The sequence below is a fragment of the Caenorhabditis briggsae genome, assembly GCF_000004555.2.
Source record: "Caenorhabditis briggsae complete genome, chrIV, whole genome shotgun sequence".
NCBI classification, from domain to species: Eukaryota; Metazoa; Nematoda; class Chromadorea; order Rhabditida; family Rhabditidae; genus Caenorhabditis; species Caenorhabditis briggsae.
This window is the reverse complement of record NC_013487.2, coordinates 2,124,911-2,141,417: the sequence shown is the minus strand read 5'-3', so window position 1 is coordinate 2,141,417 and position 16,507 is coordinate 2,124,911. Positions and strand designations below refer to the sequence as shown.

General features: G+C 37.7%; 6 protein-coding genes across 6 annotated transcripts; 1 reads left to right on the top strand and 5 right to left on the bottom strand.

Moving 5' to 3' along the window:
- Window positions 1-430: 430 nt before the first annotated feature.
- CBG26246 lies at window positions 431-1,001 on the bottom strand (the record flags this gene model as incomplete). Its single annotated transcript, XM_045244876.1, has 2 exons — window positions 431-628; window positions 960-1,001. 2 exons carry the CDS (start codon window positions 999-1,001, stop codon window positions 431-433), a joined length of 240 nt encoding a protein of 79 aa, XP_045100455.1.
- A 536-nt stretch (window positions 1,002-1,537) lies between these two features.
- On the bottom strand, window positions 1,538-2,416 carry CBG21589 (the record flags this gene model as incomplete). Its single annotated transcript, XM_002632619.1, has 1 exon — window positions 1,538-2,416. One exon carries the CDS (start codon window positions 2,414-2,416, stop codon window positions 1,538-1,540), a length of 879 nt encoding a protein of 292 aa, XP_002632665.1.
- A 681-nt stretch (window positions 2,417-3,097) lies between these two features.
- CBG21588 lies at window positions 3,098-4,354 on the bottom strand (the record flags this gene model as incomplete). Its single annotated transcript, XM_045244875.1, has 3 exons — window positions 3,098-3,704; window positions 3,752-4,120; window positions 4,269-4,354. The coding sequence occupies 3 exons, from the start codon at window positions 4,352-4,354 to the stop codon at window positions 3,098-3,100; spliced, it is 1,062 nt and encodes a 353-aa protein (XP_045097337.1).
- A 506-nt stretch (window positions 4,355-4,860) lies between these two features.
- On the top strand, window positions 4,861-5,605 carry CBG21587 (the record flags this gene model as incomplete). Its single annotated transcript, XM_002632617.2, has 2 exons — window positions 4,861-4,927; window positions 5,061-5,605. The coding sequence occupies 2 exons, from the start codon at window positions 4,861-4,863 to the stop codon at window positions 5,603-5,605; spliced, it is 612 nt and encodes a 203-aa protein (XP_002632663.2).
- Window positions 5,606-6,220: 615 nt separating this feature from the next.
- On the bottom strand, window positions 6,221-10,595 carry CBG21586 (the record flags this gene model as incomplete). The annotated part of the gene is made up of 8 exons (XM_002632616.1): window positions 6,221-6,469; window positions 6,516-7,305; window positions 7,433-7,787; window positions 7,830-7,962; window positions 8,732-8,917; window positions 8,967-9,651; window positions 9,960-10,155; window positions 10,322-10,595. The coding sequence occupies 8 exons, from the start codon at window positions 10,593-10,595 to the stop codon at window positions 6,221-6,223; spliced, it is 2,868 nt and encodes a 955-aa protein (XP_002632662.1).
- A 728-nt stretch (window positions 10,596-11,323) lies between these two features.
- On the bottom strand, window positions 11,324-16,297 carry CBG21584 (the record flags this gene model as incomplete). Its single annotated transcript, XM_002632615.2, has 9 exons — window positions 11,324-11,575; window positions 11,700-12,396; window positions 12,836-13,172; window positions 13,217-13,349; window positions 13,722-13,919; window positions 14,355-14,615; window positions 14,700-15,078; window positions 15,786-16,063; window positions 16,265-16,297. The coding sequence occupies 9 exons, from the start codon at window positions 16,295-16,297 to the stop codon at window positions 11,324-11,326; spliced, it is 2,568 nt and encodes an 855-aa protein (XP_002632661.2).
- Between the last annotated feature and the right edge of the window lie 210 nt (window positions 16,298-16,507).

Below are 16,507 nucleotides of genomic sequence, written 5' to 3'. Positions count from 1 at the left end.
CGCGATTATTTTGAATATACAATATTACAGATCCCTCTTCCTGCCTGCAAACCAGCCGCCGCCCGTAAGTGGTCCATGGGCGGCCCATTAGCGGTCAAAGCTGCAACCGTGAAGCTTAGCGGGTACTGAAAACAGCTCTTTTAAGTTTCTATCTCTTTTTTGAACCGTCAGCATTGAAAGTTTCTAAAATTTGTATCCAACAAAACCATTGTTAAAATAAGAACAGTTTAGTGAAAAATAAGCCTAAAAAATACATATAACAAATATCCAAAATAGTAAATTTCACAATTACAAATTTAAAAAAATTCTAGTGTTAATAAAAGTTTTAAAATTACAGTATTATTATTGTTACCAAAATTATTATTCAATTATCATCCACAGACGCATCATTCGCATTCTGGTCAATTTTCCTGACTGTCACTTGAAACTGTCACTTCGATGAAATATTAGTGACGAATATACGCCCATCTTTTTCTTCTCTCGTGAACTCGAGCGGGAATTCAAAATTTGGGCATTTCGGATCTTTGTCGAATTCACCAATATCTTCGAGTTCCGTTTTGATTCCTTCAAGTTTCAGTGAATTTGCCACGAATATTGTGTAGGCTTGTTTTCGATCATCCATCAAATCCTGAAATTGTTACTTTGTCAAGTTTGGATGTCTAAAAAACACATTAAAAATTGTCAAATAGGTCTGAAAATTTCTGGTTATACAAAACAAAACTAGAGCTTCAAATTCGTAGTTGACCACTTTTTCTTACAATTCCATCCGAAAAGAGATATACGCTCTGTTTGAAGACGCATATCTCAAAAACTTTTGTAGTTTTGAGAAAGTTGCCAACTACGAAAGCAAAGCTCTATTTTTGTTTAATACACTCTGACATTTCAGACCGATCCGACAAATTTTACTATATTTTTTTGGCATTCGGCTTTTTCAAACCGGTTCTAAAACGTCCACTTACACTCTGCGCTTCATTCACATCTTCAGGGCTCAACGATAACATCCGAATCTCTTCCAGTGTTTAATAATCAGCTTATCTATGATAACAAGCCGAGTCGCCTTCTTTCACTGCTCCGTCAAATACACGCCATCAATCAATTGCTCATTCTCTCCTTCCGCAATCGCCAAAGCCAATTGATCTCTGTACCTTTCACTGTTCACAACTCTAGTATCATCCCAAGTTCGTAATTTAAAACATTCCAGAATCCGGGGCTTCATAAAGTTCACAATTTTTTCTAGATAATCGGTTCTTGGCTTTCTATCCAACCCAAAAACATCCTCTCTAGAATACATATATGCCAGCTTGCTAAGATGAATCGATTGCTCATCGAGTCTTCTTTTCAGGAGCCCAACGATAATTCGGAGGAATCACACTATTAAGACAAAACATTTAAATCTCTGACTTCCGGATAACACATATTTTTGGAAATCTGTTAACGCTTATGAAAAAAAAGTCATAAACTGAGCCTTTTTCATAAGTCTACATTTTGTGAATTGAACACTTTCATTGAAAAAAAGAAGAAAACACAGTTTTAGTTTTTATTTTCTTCTGCGGTGATTCAAAAAATAATTCTGAATAACAACAAATGGAAGATTCAAATCTTTAGCAAGACTTCTTTTGGTAAGCGTTGTTGGACATTGGCACAATTTGAACACCTCTTCCAGGGCCTTCTCTTGGTATTTGGTAAATTTGGTCCGCGTTTTCTTCTCTTCAGATTCCACGGGTTGATTCTCCATCTTCTCAATCCTTTTCAGGTATGTCTTCTTCTCATCATCGTTCAATTGGATCCAATTGTAGATGCGGACGTAGAGAGCTTTTCCCATCTCGGTAAGGGACTCCCATGGCTTTGGATTCTTGCAAATACTTGAATAATACGCTTGAGTTCGGTGGAGGACCAATTCAGCAAAAGTCTTCTGACTGAGCATTTTTCCATTGAATCCAAATCGTCTTCTGGAACTTTCACAAGCATTGATGATGTCGGCAGTGTTGATTGAAACTCCATTGTGGAGGCTGGCGTCCAAATTGATGGTTAGGATGTTAGATGACACGGAAGAAGATGGCGATGGTAGGATGGTGGATGGTGATAGACGAACTGATTGGCCGATTAACGGTTCCATTGGTAGGTAGGTCTGTTCTAGTAGAGATGGAGCAATTGGCGCTCGTAAATTGACTAATTGTTCCATTGGATGATGAGGTTTTGACGCTGGAACGAGTGGTTGGAGTGTGACGTTTTGTAGGAGATCCTCATATTCCAGGAAATCATTAGATTGAGCAACGTCCACAAATGACTGTTGGCCAGAAGTCTGATTCTCCATTTGTCTACGAACTGGACAAGCAGAGCTTGCTTGGGTCTGATTCAAATATACCATTGATCCAATCGATCCAGAAGACGAGTCAGAACAATTTGAAGAATCCATCGATCCAAGGGATCCAGAAGTCGATCCATTAGAAGACCCAGGCGATTGTACTGTAGATCCAATTGGGACGAAGAAGTCTTCATCAGTCAGACCACCGGAATACGGAGGTGTGAGACCTAAAAATATTATCGCTTTCGTAGTTGACCACTTTTTCGTACAATTCCATCCGAAAGGAGATATACCGCTTCGCAGCAATCAGTATTCAGTTTTGGCACTTGGTTGGTTTGAAGCGGTATATCTCATTTGGACAAATTTAAAGTAAAAAGTCGTCAATTACAATATTAAAGCTCTATTTTAGTTGAATACACTCGAATTAGAAATTTCTCGAATACTTTTGTAGGCAACAAAGGTTGGATCTTCTGAAAACGTTAATCTGGTACGCTCTGTTTGAAGACGCATATCTCAAAAACTTTTGTAGTTTTGAGAAAGTTGTCAACTACGAAAGCAAAGCTCTATTTTTGTTTAATACACTCTGACACTTTCAGACCGATCCGACAAATTTTACTATATTTTTTAGGCATTCGGCTTTTTCAAACCGGTTCTAAAACGTCCACTTACACTCTGCGCTTCATTCATATCTTCAGGGCTCAACGATAACATCCGAATCTCTTTGAAATCCGCAAAATAATTCCAGTGTTTAATAATCAGCTTATCTCTGATATCAAGCCGAGTCGCCTTCTTCTACTGCTCCGTCAAATACACGCCACCAATCAATTGCTCATTCTCTCCTTCCGCAATCGCCAAAGCCAATTGATCTCTGTACCTTTCACTGTTCACAACTCTAGTATCATCCCAAGTTCGTAATTTAAAACATTCCAGAATCCGGGGCTTCATAAAGTTCACAATTTCTTCTAGATAATCGGTTCTTGGCTTTCTATCCAACCCAAAAACATCCTCTCTAGAATACATATATGCCAGCTTGCTCAGATGAGTCGATTGCTCATCGAGTCTTCTTTTCAGGAGCCCAACGATAATTCGGAGGAGGGAAACGTCCGTGTAGCATAGCGCATCCTTATCTTCAAAGGAAGCAATTTTGATTCCAAGTCTTGCGAGTTGGATTCCTGGACTTCTGAGGAGAAAGAAGAAATCAAAAGCTGCCAAAGTTTCATATTTGGTTCCATCGTTATCTTCTGAATTTTGATATTCTAGAATCGTCAACGAATTCTGCTCATTCCAAATTTTGATTTCCACAAATTCTCGATGAATAACCAGTTTCAGTTTCTTTATAGGAAGCTCAAAAGTTTCAGCGAATTTACAGCAGGTGCTAGAGATGCTTCGGAAAAATAGTCTGAAATTGCGGAATGATTGAAGCGTCGCTGTTGAAGTAAAACTCACAAATCCTTGATATTCACATTGTCCCTTTGAATTTTCGCCATTTCCTCTTTCGCCAGTCTCTCAAAAATGATTCGAACCAATCCGATTTTAATTCGATCGTTGACATCATCCACGTACTCTTTTTGCTCATAACTTCCAACGACTTCTTCGTCTTCAGAGGACGTGCTCGTTGCTGGAGAGCTTTCAGGTTTCTGGGAGATACTTTCAGCTCGAACGATGTTGGAAATCTCCTCGACATCTTCCTCTTCTGGACTTCTAGCTTTTTCACCCTGATGCTCCACGCTGGGAATCTCATTGTGCTCCTCAACGTCTTCATCCTGATTCAACGCTTCTATAGAATCCTGTCTTGGCTTTTTGAAGACGTCGATTCTTCAGTTTCTAGTGCCAACTTTCGTTTCGTTCCACTCCGATTTGGAATTTCAAATTGCACTGGCGCTGAAAAAATTAGGGTCTTAAAAAACAAAAAAGTATTGAAAACCTGTCTGGTTCACTTTTGGCTATTTCCACTCTCAATAACCTGTGAGACTTCAGAACTGGGTATCTTTTGTGATAGAGGTCTCGAAGAAAAGTTCCATAATTTATTCTATTGGCGGGCTCGTTCATTTTTGTCTGAAATTTCGGAATTGGGCAGAAAAGTGCGACAACGAAAGAAAAATGTGAATTTGGGCAGGTTTTTGAAAATTTGGAAAACATACGCGGGGTTGCGAAAATTGCAGATCAAATGCTATGAAAGTTTGATGTACCAAAAACAAATGAGTAAAAATTGACTTTGAATTTCACGGATTTCCCATTAAATGTTTCTAGAAAGTCCCTGTACCTTTAAAAACCTTCCCAAAGGACATCCTTTCGCCATTATTACAGAAGTAATTGGTCCTCTTCAGAAGGCAGGTGTTTTTTGATTAGTTTGACGGCATTTTTGACATGTGAACCGGACCTAACCAGAGGGTGAAGACGGGTTGTGCAAGGAACCATCATTACGATTCGCTCCGTTCACTTTAAGTCCCGCCTATCTCTACCCCACCTCAAGATAGCTCATTTGCACTCCTTACCCTTCAAGACGACTCTCGAGTCTCTCGAATTCAATTTAATCGATATCATTCTCATCTGAAATGTCCAACTTTGGCGATTTCTTCGACAACTACCTGCAATCTGCAAGCTTGTGTTGCGCTCAAACTGGTAAGTGTTTTTGAATGCCTTTATCTTGTTTTTTGAAATTTCTAGTCTCTGTAAGTTACAAAATCTGAGTTTCCATTCAAAATAATTATCAAAAGATAGCCTTTGTTTCGAAACCAAGTGAAAATATTTGCAGGTCTCACACCTCCGTATTCCGGTGGTCTGACTGATGAAGACTTCTTCGCCCCAATCGGATCTACAGTACAATCGCCTGGGTCTTCCAATGGATCAAGTTCTGGATCCCTTGGATCAATGAATTCTTCAAATTGTTCTGACTCCTTTTCTAGCTCAATTGGATTAACTGGATATTTGGCTCAGACCCAAGCGAGCTTTGCTGGACCAGTCCGTAGACAAACGGAGAATAAGATTCCTGTCGGAAATTCCCTTGAGAACTTTGCTCAACCCAACGATTTCCTGGAATATGAGAATCTGCTGCAAAACGTCACACTTCAACCACTCGTTCCAGCGTCGGAACCTCATCATCCAATGGAACAATTAGTCAATCTACGAGCACCAATTGCTCCATCTCTTCCAGACCAGACCTACCTACCAATGGTCCACCAATCAGATCGTCTATCACCATCCACCCTCCTACCATCGCCATCTTCTTCCGTGTCATCTAACATCCCCACCATCAATTTGGACGCGAGCCAACACTGCCGACATCATCAATGCTTGTGAAAGTTCCAGAAGACGATTTGGATTCAATGAAAAAATGCTCAGTCAGAAGACGTTCGCTGAATTGGTTCTCCAACGGACCCAAGCATATTATTCAAGTATTTGCAAGAATCCAAAACCATGGGAGTCCTTAACCGAGATGGGAAAAGCTCTCTACGTCCGCATCTATAACTGGATAGAATTGAACGATGATGATAAGAAGACATACCTGAAAAGGATTGAGAAGATGGAGAAGCAACCGGTGGAATCTGAAGAGAAGAAAACGCGGACCAAATTTACCAAATACCAAGAGAAGGCCCTGGAAGAGGTGTTCAAATTGTGCCAATGTCCAACAACGCTTACCAAAAGAAGTCTTGCTAAAGATTTGAATCTTCCATTTGTTGTTATTCAGAATTATTTTTTGAATCACCGCAGAAGAAAATAAAAATTCAAAAATTCAATGGTTTTCTTTTTGCAAAGTATCCATTTTACACTTTGATTTCAGACATAAGTTCCGTACTCTGTCTAAAACCGATTGCCTACTTTCCATAAAAATCAACTTTATGAAATGAGCAAAATATTCAAGACAATAATAGTTATAGACAGTTAAAAGAGAAGTCAATTTCCAAATCATTCATCTTAATCACTATCCGTCGTTGGTCTGACAGTGACGTTGATTTCATTCTTTCCCATTTTCAAAACATATGTCATTCCATTTCTGTCTCTTCGAGTATGTTTCAACGGGAAACCAAGTGAAGTATGTTTATCAAAATTTCCTGGGATTCGTCTTGCACCTCTTGTTCTTCCAATTTCATCGGGAATCAATTCCTCTTCCTCATCACAAATCACAGTGTATCGCTGGTGTTCATTTTCTTCCAATTGGAGATTCTAAAAAAACAAATTCATTTCATCAATAATCCAAAAACAAACTCACTTGCTGCGCATCCCATACATCATCAGCAGATAATTCATAGACTATAATTTTTTGGAAAAAATACACAAATTTCCATTCGAAATTGTCGTTTGGTGTGAAAATAAAACAACCTCGAAGGTTCAGTGTCTCGGTATTTTTCCATATGAAAAATGGCCGAAGGTAATCAATACTAAAGCGACTATTTGCGAGAAAATGTGTCATGTTAGGGTAATTGTTGGCTAGATAAACCTCAGAATCATCCCAAACACGAAGTTTAATTGTCTTCAGATATCCACACTCCAACATATTTATTAAGGGATCTACTTGGATTGGGTCTTCATTCAAAACGAGGAATTCTCGAGTGAACATATACGTGAGCTTCTCCTCCACTCTCAGTGGGCTCGGTTTCTTTTCGGCTATCAGTCTAATGATAATTCTTAACAGAGAAATATCAACATATCGACGATGTCTTCGAGGCAAAGTGGGGGTTGGCATGTCATACATTTTGATTCCAAGTCTTTCCAGTTTTAACAACGGCATTCTCAGGAGAAAATAGAAATCACAAGCCGCCAGAATCTTGTAGCTAGGAGTGTCGTATTCAATTATCTGTTCTTCACCTATTCTCCTTTTCTTCACTTCTTCTTTCCCGCGTTCGTTTCTTCTGTACTCGATCAACATTTTTCTATCGTCATCTTGAATTTTGATTTCAACTTTGTCCAAGAAAATCACAATTTTCAGCCTTGTAATGCTTTTTATGGCAAATTTTTCAGCAGACGCGCAACATCGGGGAGAGATCATTCGAAAGAACAATCTGAAATTTTGGATTATTGATCTTACTCGATACAGTATCTACAGTATTTTTCATTTCTACAATATGTACCTTCTAATTCTATTGACTCGATGTACCCCTTTCCGATGTGCCTTCAAAGAAAACTTACAGATCCCAAACATCTCTCTTCGACCCAAAACCAAAAGCATTCTGATCACGAGGATAACCATCCATCATTGCTTGTGCCAATTCTTCATAGTAATCTCTGACTTGTTCAATTTGAATGATATGGTCGGTTTTTTCCGGTAATTCATTCTGTGGATCGTATATTCCCGGATAGTATTCGACTCGTTCTCGTTTCCATCTTTGCACAAAACGCTGTCGCTCATTTAGATTTCCAGGAGGCTCTTCAGGGATTGGCGCTTCTGGCTGTTCTTGTCTGACAGTTTTTGAAGGTTTTGGCTCTTCTGAAGCATCCATTGGACGTTTCATTCCAGATCTTTGACTACTTGTAGAAGATTGTCCTGAAAAATCAGAAGGAATTTAAAATGTTCATTTTGGCTCACCTTGTAGACTGTTGTCAATCTCCTGCAATAATCGTCTATGCGCTTCTCGAAATGGAACTCTTTCATTGAACAAATTTTCAATAAAATCTCCATATGTTTGGCCGGAAGGTAACGTTTTCCAGTCCATTTTGAGCTGGAAAACGGAAACTTGTTTTAATTAGAGAAAGAAATATTCGAAAGAAACTCTGAAAACTTGAAATTTTCAAAGAAATCAACTGTACATCGAAAACAATCCAGAAAATAGAAAACAAAAACAAGTTTTGAAAATCGTTGTAAAAATTCGCGGGGTTGGAAAGTTGGTAGATCAAAATTTTCGGTATACTGTAATTAAGGTTCAATATTGTTTGAAACAAGTTTTGCTTGGATTTTAATCATTCAATGAAATCATTTTCCGTGACTTCCGAGTGTTTTCGGGAGATATTTTATATTTGCTCACAGGAATAAAATTATTTTATCTAACCAAAATCGCCTTTCCGCATTATTGGTCCTCTTTAGAAGGCAAAAGTGTTTTTGTCATGTGAACCATATCTGCACGGGACCATCACTCTAAAAAAACTTCCCAAAGGATTTCTTCGAAAGAATGCCTTTACATTTAATTGGTTCCCTCAAAAAGGCAGATGTTTTTTGATGAGTTTGACATGTGAACCGGACCTAACTCCCAATACATATGTCATGGTTTGTATCAGCTAATCACACAAATTTACCATTCTGAATTGTTTTTCAGATAACAGTAAGAAACAATTACTTCTGGTAATCATAAAAATAACACTTTGTTTGAAAAAAAGCATAATTAAAAATGCGAATGAGCAGAGCCAAAATTCGGTTGGATAAAGATAAAAATGAACAAAACACTTCGAACCTAAAATATAAATAAAACAAGCTTAAGTCTCCAATACGTTAACCATAATATAAAAATCCTCAAACTTCACAATCATCTTCTTATCACCCGACAGAAATTCGATCGATTTTTCCGAATCATCGATGTTTCCAATCCCTTCTAATTTGGATTTGATTCCTTCGAAATCGAGTTTCCTCTCAACATTTATAGTGATCCCTTTTGTTGGTTGATAGCGAGCTTCTTTGAATGTCTGGAACTTTGATTCTAGAATTTTCGAGACTCTCGAAAATCTCAATTACCTGACACATATTTTCCACGTCTTCTGGATCCAGTGACTCTAAACTGATAACTTCAAAATGATAAAAATGTTGCCAGTCGAGCCCTAAATTCGTTTCTTGAATTTCCAAATGAGTCGCTTGTTTCCACTGAACAAATTCAACAAAATCAGAATAGTCGATTCTCGGCGACTCGACGCTTTCATCTGGATCCTTCCATACGGAAAATTTCAAATATGTCAAAACTTTTGGCGCCAAGTACTGTTGAATTGTTCTGTAAGTGATATCAGGAGCCGAGCTGCTGAATTTATAAGCCAGTTTTGCCACGTGGACTTGTTGTTTTCTGAGTTCCTGGTTTAGGAAATTTTCAATAAAGCATTCGAAGGTGGGTAACTTGTCAAACGGCTCAATATCAAACTCCATTAGTTGCAGTCTAAGATTTGGTCCCTTGAGAATGAAAACAAAGTCAGCAGCAGCCAGTTGATTGAATTCCACTGTATCTACAGTAACCGGGGGGTTCCCAATTCCATATTCAGCTAATGAACAATCTTCTCCAGGCCAGTATTTGATCTCAACTGTATTATTCTGATAGTCGGTTATTTGAATTTTGATATTCGAATCTCCAGTTATCCATTTGAGAGATTTAATAGGGAGGACGTACTTCTCGGCGGAAGCGCAACATTTGGGAGTTAGTCGTCGGAGATGGAATCTGAAATTTCGAGATTTTCGAGACCTTTGAGACCTGTGAGAACTGCGAGATTTGCAAGATTTGTAAGACTCGAGGCTTACGAGACTCGAAACTTACGAGACCCGCGAGACATGCGAGACTAGAGACTTTGGCGACTTGAGAATTGCGAGATTTTTGAGGTTTTCGAAATTTGCGAGACTCGATACTTGCTAGACTCGAGAATTTCGAAGCTTTCGAGGCTTCTGAAACTAGCAAGACCCAAGACTCGAGACTTCTCGAGACAAAAAAAATTCCAAGATTCGTTTTTTTTCTCCCAAAAAAAAACTCACAACTTCAATACATCCTCCAACTGCTCAATCTTCCTATCTCCATATTTCCTATTCAATTCCAGAAACTCTTTTTCTGCTTCTTTTTGGAAAAACTCTTTAACAAAATTGATATCCACTTGCTCATCCTCCACATCTTTGTATTCTTTTTCTGGATCGTAAAAGTCAATTTCTTCCGGAATGCGTCGATGGACAGATTCTGAAACATTTGGAATTTTATTTCATCTTCACTTCAAATAAAGGCATCTATCACGGTAGGTCGCAAAACGGCGACCCAGCCGACCGATTGCCGCTCAAGCTGATCAATTGCTCGGCTGGGTCAGCGGTCGGTCGGTAGGGAAATTTATCTCAAAAATGGATATTACCTGAAGAACAAGCTTTTTTGGCGTCTGGAGCGGATTCGTCTGTATCCGACGGTGGGCCTTCTCTTTTCAATCTTCTCGTTGATTCTAACCTTTCCGCCATCCTCGCCTCTTCTAATTGAATTGTGTTCGTTTCGATTTTGATAATTCTGCAGACTTCAAAATGAGCATGTCGAACTGAATAATTCTTTCTGTACAAATCCCGAAGAAAGTCCTCGAGTTTTTGCTGATCGGTTTGCAATGGATGGCTCGGCGGAGTTTCCAATGGATCACTCATTTTTGGGGGCTGAAAATTGGAAATTTGAAAAAAAACCCAAAAATTTTGATTAAAATGCGAAATAATGACACAATAAGAATGAAAAAAACAATGGAGCCATTTCTGCGCGCCTAAAAATTGTTGAAATAGATCAAATTTTTTTTTGAGTTTGGGATTGTGAAAATTTGCTTGAAATATGTTTTTTCATGGACTAGAGGCTTCGGTTAAGGTAGAATAGTTCTTCAGTGTTGTTTTAGGTTTTTTTAGAGGTTTTTCAAATTTTTATTTATGCGGAAAATAATTTTCCCATTTCGAGTGAAATACAATGATAATCGAAATTCTGAACATTCTGGGTCCTTATTAAATGTTCCAGAATCTTTGAGTGCTTCTTTCACATCTTCAATATTCATCTTATTGGACGATTCTGAAACATGGAAGTTCGATTTCTACAGTATACAGTATTTTCCCCTAATAGAAGCTCAACCTATACGCGCACTTCGAACTCATAGGTTCCTATGAGAGATATCAAAAATCTCTGAACTGATAAAATACTAGTGGTAAATAATTTATCAGTTAACACTTTCCTGGTATCTTTTGAAAGGACCGCGCTTAATTTCAGCTGAAAAAGACGTTGGTTTAACAACCGGTACTGTAAAAGTTTTTTAGCTGTCCGTCTAGAAATCAAACTGTCCGAAATTGGAACAATTTTATAAATAATCGAAATAATCAACAATACTAAAAACACAAATTTAATTCCAAAGCTCGCAATTCGGCTTCTCGTTCTGGAAATAAATTTCAAAGCGATCGTTATCCAACTTATAGACCAGAAAACGTCGTTCATCTTCAACATCTCGATAGAATTTTAATGGAAAATCGAATTCAGTAGAATCTGGGTCTGCGTCGAATTTTCCATGTCCTCTGAATGATGCTTTTACGACTGCAATATCTTTCAATTTCTCATATGTAACTTCAAAAATTGAATCGGCATATTTTGGAATGTACTGGAATAAAAGCTCAATTGTTTAAATTTCTGTGAGAGATGTCAAGAATCAGCAAGTTGGAAGAATGTTGGTGATATTGGAACAAGCACAAAAAATTCAAAGTGGAAAGGGAGAAAACACTTACATTTAGGAAGTACTTCAAATCATTCTGATCCACTGATTTCATATTAATAGTTTTCAAATGAATAAAATTGTCCCAATCTTTAGGAACGAGACCATCCAAGTCATCCAACTGTGTCGCCTCTTTCCATTGCCTAGTGTTGAAAACCTCTTCAAAATTCAACTCCCTAATTCGTTCGTACATTCCTCTTCCCAAAACTTCTTTGTCGTTCCATAAGGCTAGATCAATTTTTTTCAGGGTTCCAGGCTGGAAAGCTCGCAGTAATTGCGGCAAATAGTTTGTGACGGTATTTGGAACATAAAGCTCTTCTCTGCTATATGTATATATGAACTTTTCGACATGGACTTTATGCTCTAATCGCTCGAGTAATTTCAGAATCAGCTTTTGGAGGGAAACATCGACATATCGATCGCCACCTTCACAAATGTAGAATGTCAAAATTTGGAGCTTAAGATCCGGATGTTGGAGAACAAAGAAAATGCCACAAGCCGCCACTGATTTATAATCATTACATGTGATGCTTCTCTCTTCAGTCTTTTGATATCTGATTACAATTGGTTTCCTCTCAACTTCTTCATCTTCATCGTATATGTCGACTATAACAAAATCCGTAAAAATCGAAACCGTCAATCTAGCAATCGGAATTTCGATCTCCTCCATTCTCTCGGAAAGTTCTTTGGAAATTCGTCGACTGAACAATCTGGAAATTTGTTGTGTTTATTGGAAAAAGGCATGGAAAAATGGGTCTATAAAAGAAGAGAGGTCCAACATGACGAGACCATCTGTTCATAGTCCCACCTATAGATCATGCTCCCGTTCTTTTCAAAATCGTCTATAATGGGACCGATGATACCATGATGGGACTGATGATCCCATAATAGGACCGATAATAGCATAATAAATAGTATCAATGATACCATGATGGGAACGATGATGAAAGGATGGGCTCGATGATAAAATAATGGGACCGATCATACCATCATGGGACCGATGATGTCGTGATGGGACTTATGATTCCATTATGAGCCCGATCGTCCCATAATGGAACCAATGATACCATAATGGGGCCAATGACAGCTCAATGGGACCGATAATACCCTAAAGTGACTGATCATACCGTAATGAGACAGGTCACTCACATATCCGGAATATCCTGAAGTTTCACAGAATCCTCGAAGCGATTCGTTAAAAGTTCCGCTTGTTCTTCAAAGACATCTCGGACAGTTTCAAACTGAACTGGATCCGAATCAATGTTTGATCTTGGGCCAGGTGGATCATAAGCCTTTGGATCGCATGAGATGGGATCTTTTGATTTTATGGAGTCAAATTTTTCGTTTTCAGGATTATCCGATGCTCTTGATCTTTTAGAACTTGGTTCCATATTAACATCTGGGCTGGAAGAAGACGTCACTGCTTCTGAATCTTCCACGTCATCTTGAATTGCATTAAGCGGAGTGAGAGCAGTGATTTTTTCCCCTAAAAATCGACTACTTTGTTTGAAGTACTTCCGAATTACCTACCTGGATTCCTCTGATTCTTCTGAATCGCTCGGCACAAATAGGTATGTGTTAGTTCGAGACTGACACGTTCTTCAAACCTTTTCTTGATAAATGGCTCGTAGTTTTTTTTGGTCACCGGTGAATCATCACTCATCTTGTTCTGAAAATGGGGGAATATCAGACAAAACTGAAAAACAGAGAAAACTATTGAAAAAGGGAAAATGACAAAGCAATTGGCAGAAGTCTTTGAAAACAAAAAAGAATTGCGGTTCCAAAATTTAGGTAGATCAAAACTTCAAATTATAAAGAAAACTTATAAGTCTGAAACAACTAAATTATTCACTTGCCAAAAATTAAAAGATATGTCAAGATGTCTGCTCGGAACAATTTTTATGAGAATGAAGCTAATATAATCGACAATAAAATAACCAAATAGCAAAAACATTTTCAAGTTATTACAGATAAAAAACTTCAGATTATTGGAATTAACTGATTAATTTCGAAAAGCTGCATCTCGAATAAAAACTTTGACTTCATTGATGTCAATGCGGAAAATGATGAATTCGTATCCAGTTTTAGTAAGTTCCAATGGGAATTGAAAATCCGGACTTTCCGGGTCCTTATCAAACGTTCCAGAATCTTTAAATGCTTCTGTCATATCTTCAATTTTCAATGGCTCTGATACAGTCACTATGTATTGCTCGTCGGCATTTGTCGGGCGATTCTGGAAAAAATATAATTTTGTAATTTCAGTACTTTTGGAAAACTTTGAATTCCTACAAAAGTGGTTCAGAAATTTTCAATTTATCTCAAAATTTCAGAGTATACTAAACAAAAGTGGAGCTTCAATTTTGTGGTTGATCATTTTTCTAAAAAAAAATCCAGTTGAATGAGATATATCGTCTGAAACCAACCAAGTGCCCAAACAGAATTCAGATTGGCGCGGAGAACTCGGCCGTGGCACAGACTTACTTGAAGTCAACCAAGTACCAGAAGTTCCAGAAGTAGCACGTAGCATATGCGAAAAACAGCGAAAAACTTGTCAACTACAAAAGTGAAGCTCTATTTTTGGTTAATACGCTGTAACATTTTCAGCCAAATCGAACAATTCTGAACTACTTTTGTAGGACGTTGAAACTGACATTATTTTCAAACTTACTTCTAACATTTTTCTCAAATCGTTCTGATCCACAGATTTCACTTTAATCTCCTCAAAATGTGCAAAATTATCCCAGTCTTTTGGAATCAAATCATCACGAATATCCAAATCAATCGCATTCTTCCATTGCTCAGTTTCATAGCATCCTCCAAAGCTTATATTCTTAATTGGCTCAAAATTTGCACTGCTCAAAACCTTCTCATCATTCCAGACCCGAATCTTGATTTCATCTAAATAACTCGGCTTGAAATTCTCCAAAAGCTGAGGCAAGTAATTTGTGACCGTATTTGGAACATAAAGTTCTTCTCAGCTGTAGATATAGCTCAGCTTTGATACAAAGATTACATCCTCTAGCGCGGCTAGAAAGTTCACGATAATATCAAGAACAGATACATCAGGGTACCGATCCATGGATTCATCTTTCTTAATTTTGAATCCCAATTTTTCTAATTTGAGTTCTGGACTCTTGAGAAGAAAGAAAAAGTCGCAAGCTGCCAGTGTTTTATAATCATCCATCTCTCGATGCAAAGCTTCTCCACATATTCTCTTTCCTTTTCCTTCTTCACCTTTGTATATAATTTTCATTAAATATCCTTTTTCTTCTGAGTCAGATAAATGAATTTCGATCCTTTCTTTGAAAATCACAAGCTTCAGTTTTTTGATCGGCAAGATGATTTTTCCGACATTGTTGCACAATAGGTCGGAAATTTTGCGACAGAATAATCTGAAATATTATGACTTCTTGGTTTTAGGGTAAAAGGTGGAGGAGCCCTCGAGAATTTGAACTTTAAGGTGAAACATGAGACCTGCCGTGCCGTGACCGATTGAGCTACGTGGTCGCGAACTACCGACGATCATAACTCGGCTCAATACTGGAATTTCTGAGACAAACAAAAAGAAAAATGTAGAACTTGACAAAACCTATAAAATTATATCTATTTCGACTATCTTTGTATGCCGAATTTCGATCCAAATGACCGAAAAAGAGGCTAGTTAGCAAGATAGTCTTGGGATGTTTTAAAGACTAAGATTCGCCTAGGTTTTTGAATACGATCGAATTATATACTATTTTGTAGATCTTGTTAAGTACTACATTTAACTATTTGTTTCGTACCGGAATTCCAGGTTTGAGATGAAGTATGAGCTGGCCTGTAGTTGTTTGCGCATACAAATACATAACATAAATGCTTCAATGATAGCCTACCTTATACTTTCAGATCCTTTATTTGAGCTCCTCTCTCTCGGTTCCTAACTGAGATATTAAAAAGATGGAAACTGATAAAAAATTGATGATATCATGATGAACAAGTTATTGGTTAACAAATCCTTGACATCTCTCATAGATACCGAGATAATTGAGCTCAAAAGTTCAAGCAAAGGGTGAGCTATTGGAGCATTTATGGAATTTGCACTAAAAAACCCCGAACTCACATATCCGGAATATCCTGAAATTTCATTTGTCCAGGTATTATCAAATGATTTGTCCGCAGACCACCTTCAAAATTGAAAACAGTTCTGACATGTTCCAACTGAACCAGATCTTCTTCAGAGTCTTCTGCTCTCTCAAGTGGAATATAGATGCTATCATAGAAAATGATTCTATCGATTGATTTTATGGCTTCTGGATCCCAAATTTGATTTGCAGAAAGATTTTCAAGTCTTGCTCTTTTAGTTGATGGCTCCTCTTCATCTTCAGGATCTGAGTCAAACTTCAACGGAGTGACAGCAGTGATTTGTTGATATACTATTTAAAAACTCAATTATCTCGGTTCCCATGAAAGATATCAAAACTTTGTCAACTGATAAAATGTTTGTCGTATTACCATCAACATTTTATCTGTCGACAACTTTTTGATATCTCTTTTAGGAACCGAGATAATTGAGCTTAAAGTTCAAGTAGCTGAACTCACCTGATGGATTCTGTTCGTTGTTCCTAATAGCATCACATTAATGGGTATGTGCTAGTTCAAAACAGACTCTTTCCTCAAATCGCTGTGTTATATAATCATTATGATTCTCTACAGTAACCGGCCAATTTTTCGGATGCGGAGGCCGTTTATTATCATCTGACATCTCGTTATTATTTATTAGTTTTCTGAAAAAAGTGGGAATTTTCAGGTTTGGAGGGGAAAATATTTGAAAATGAGAAAAAT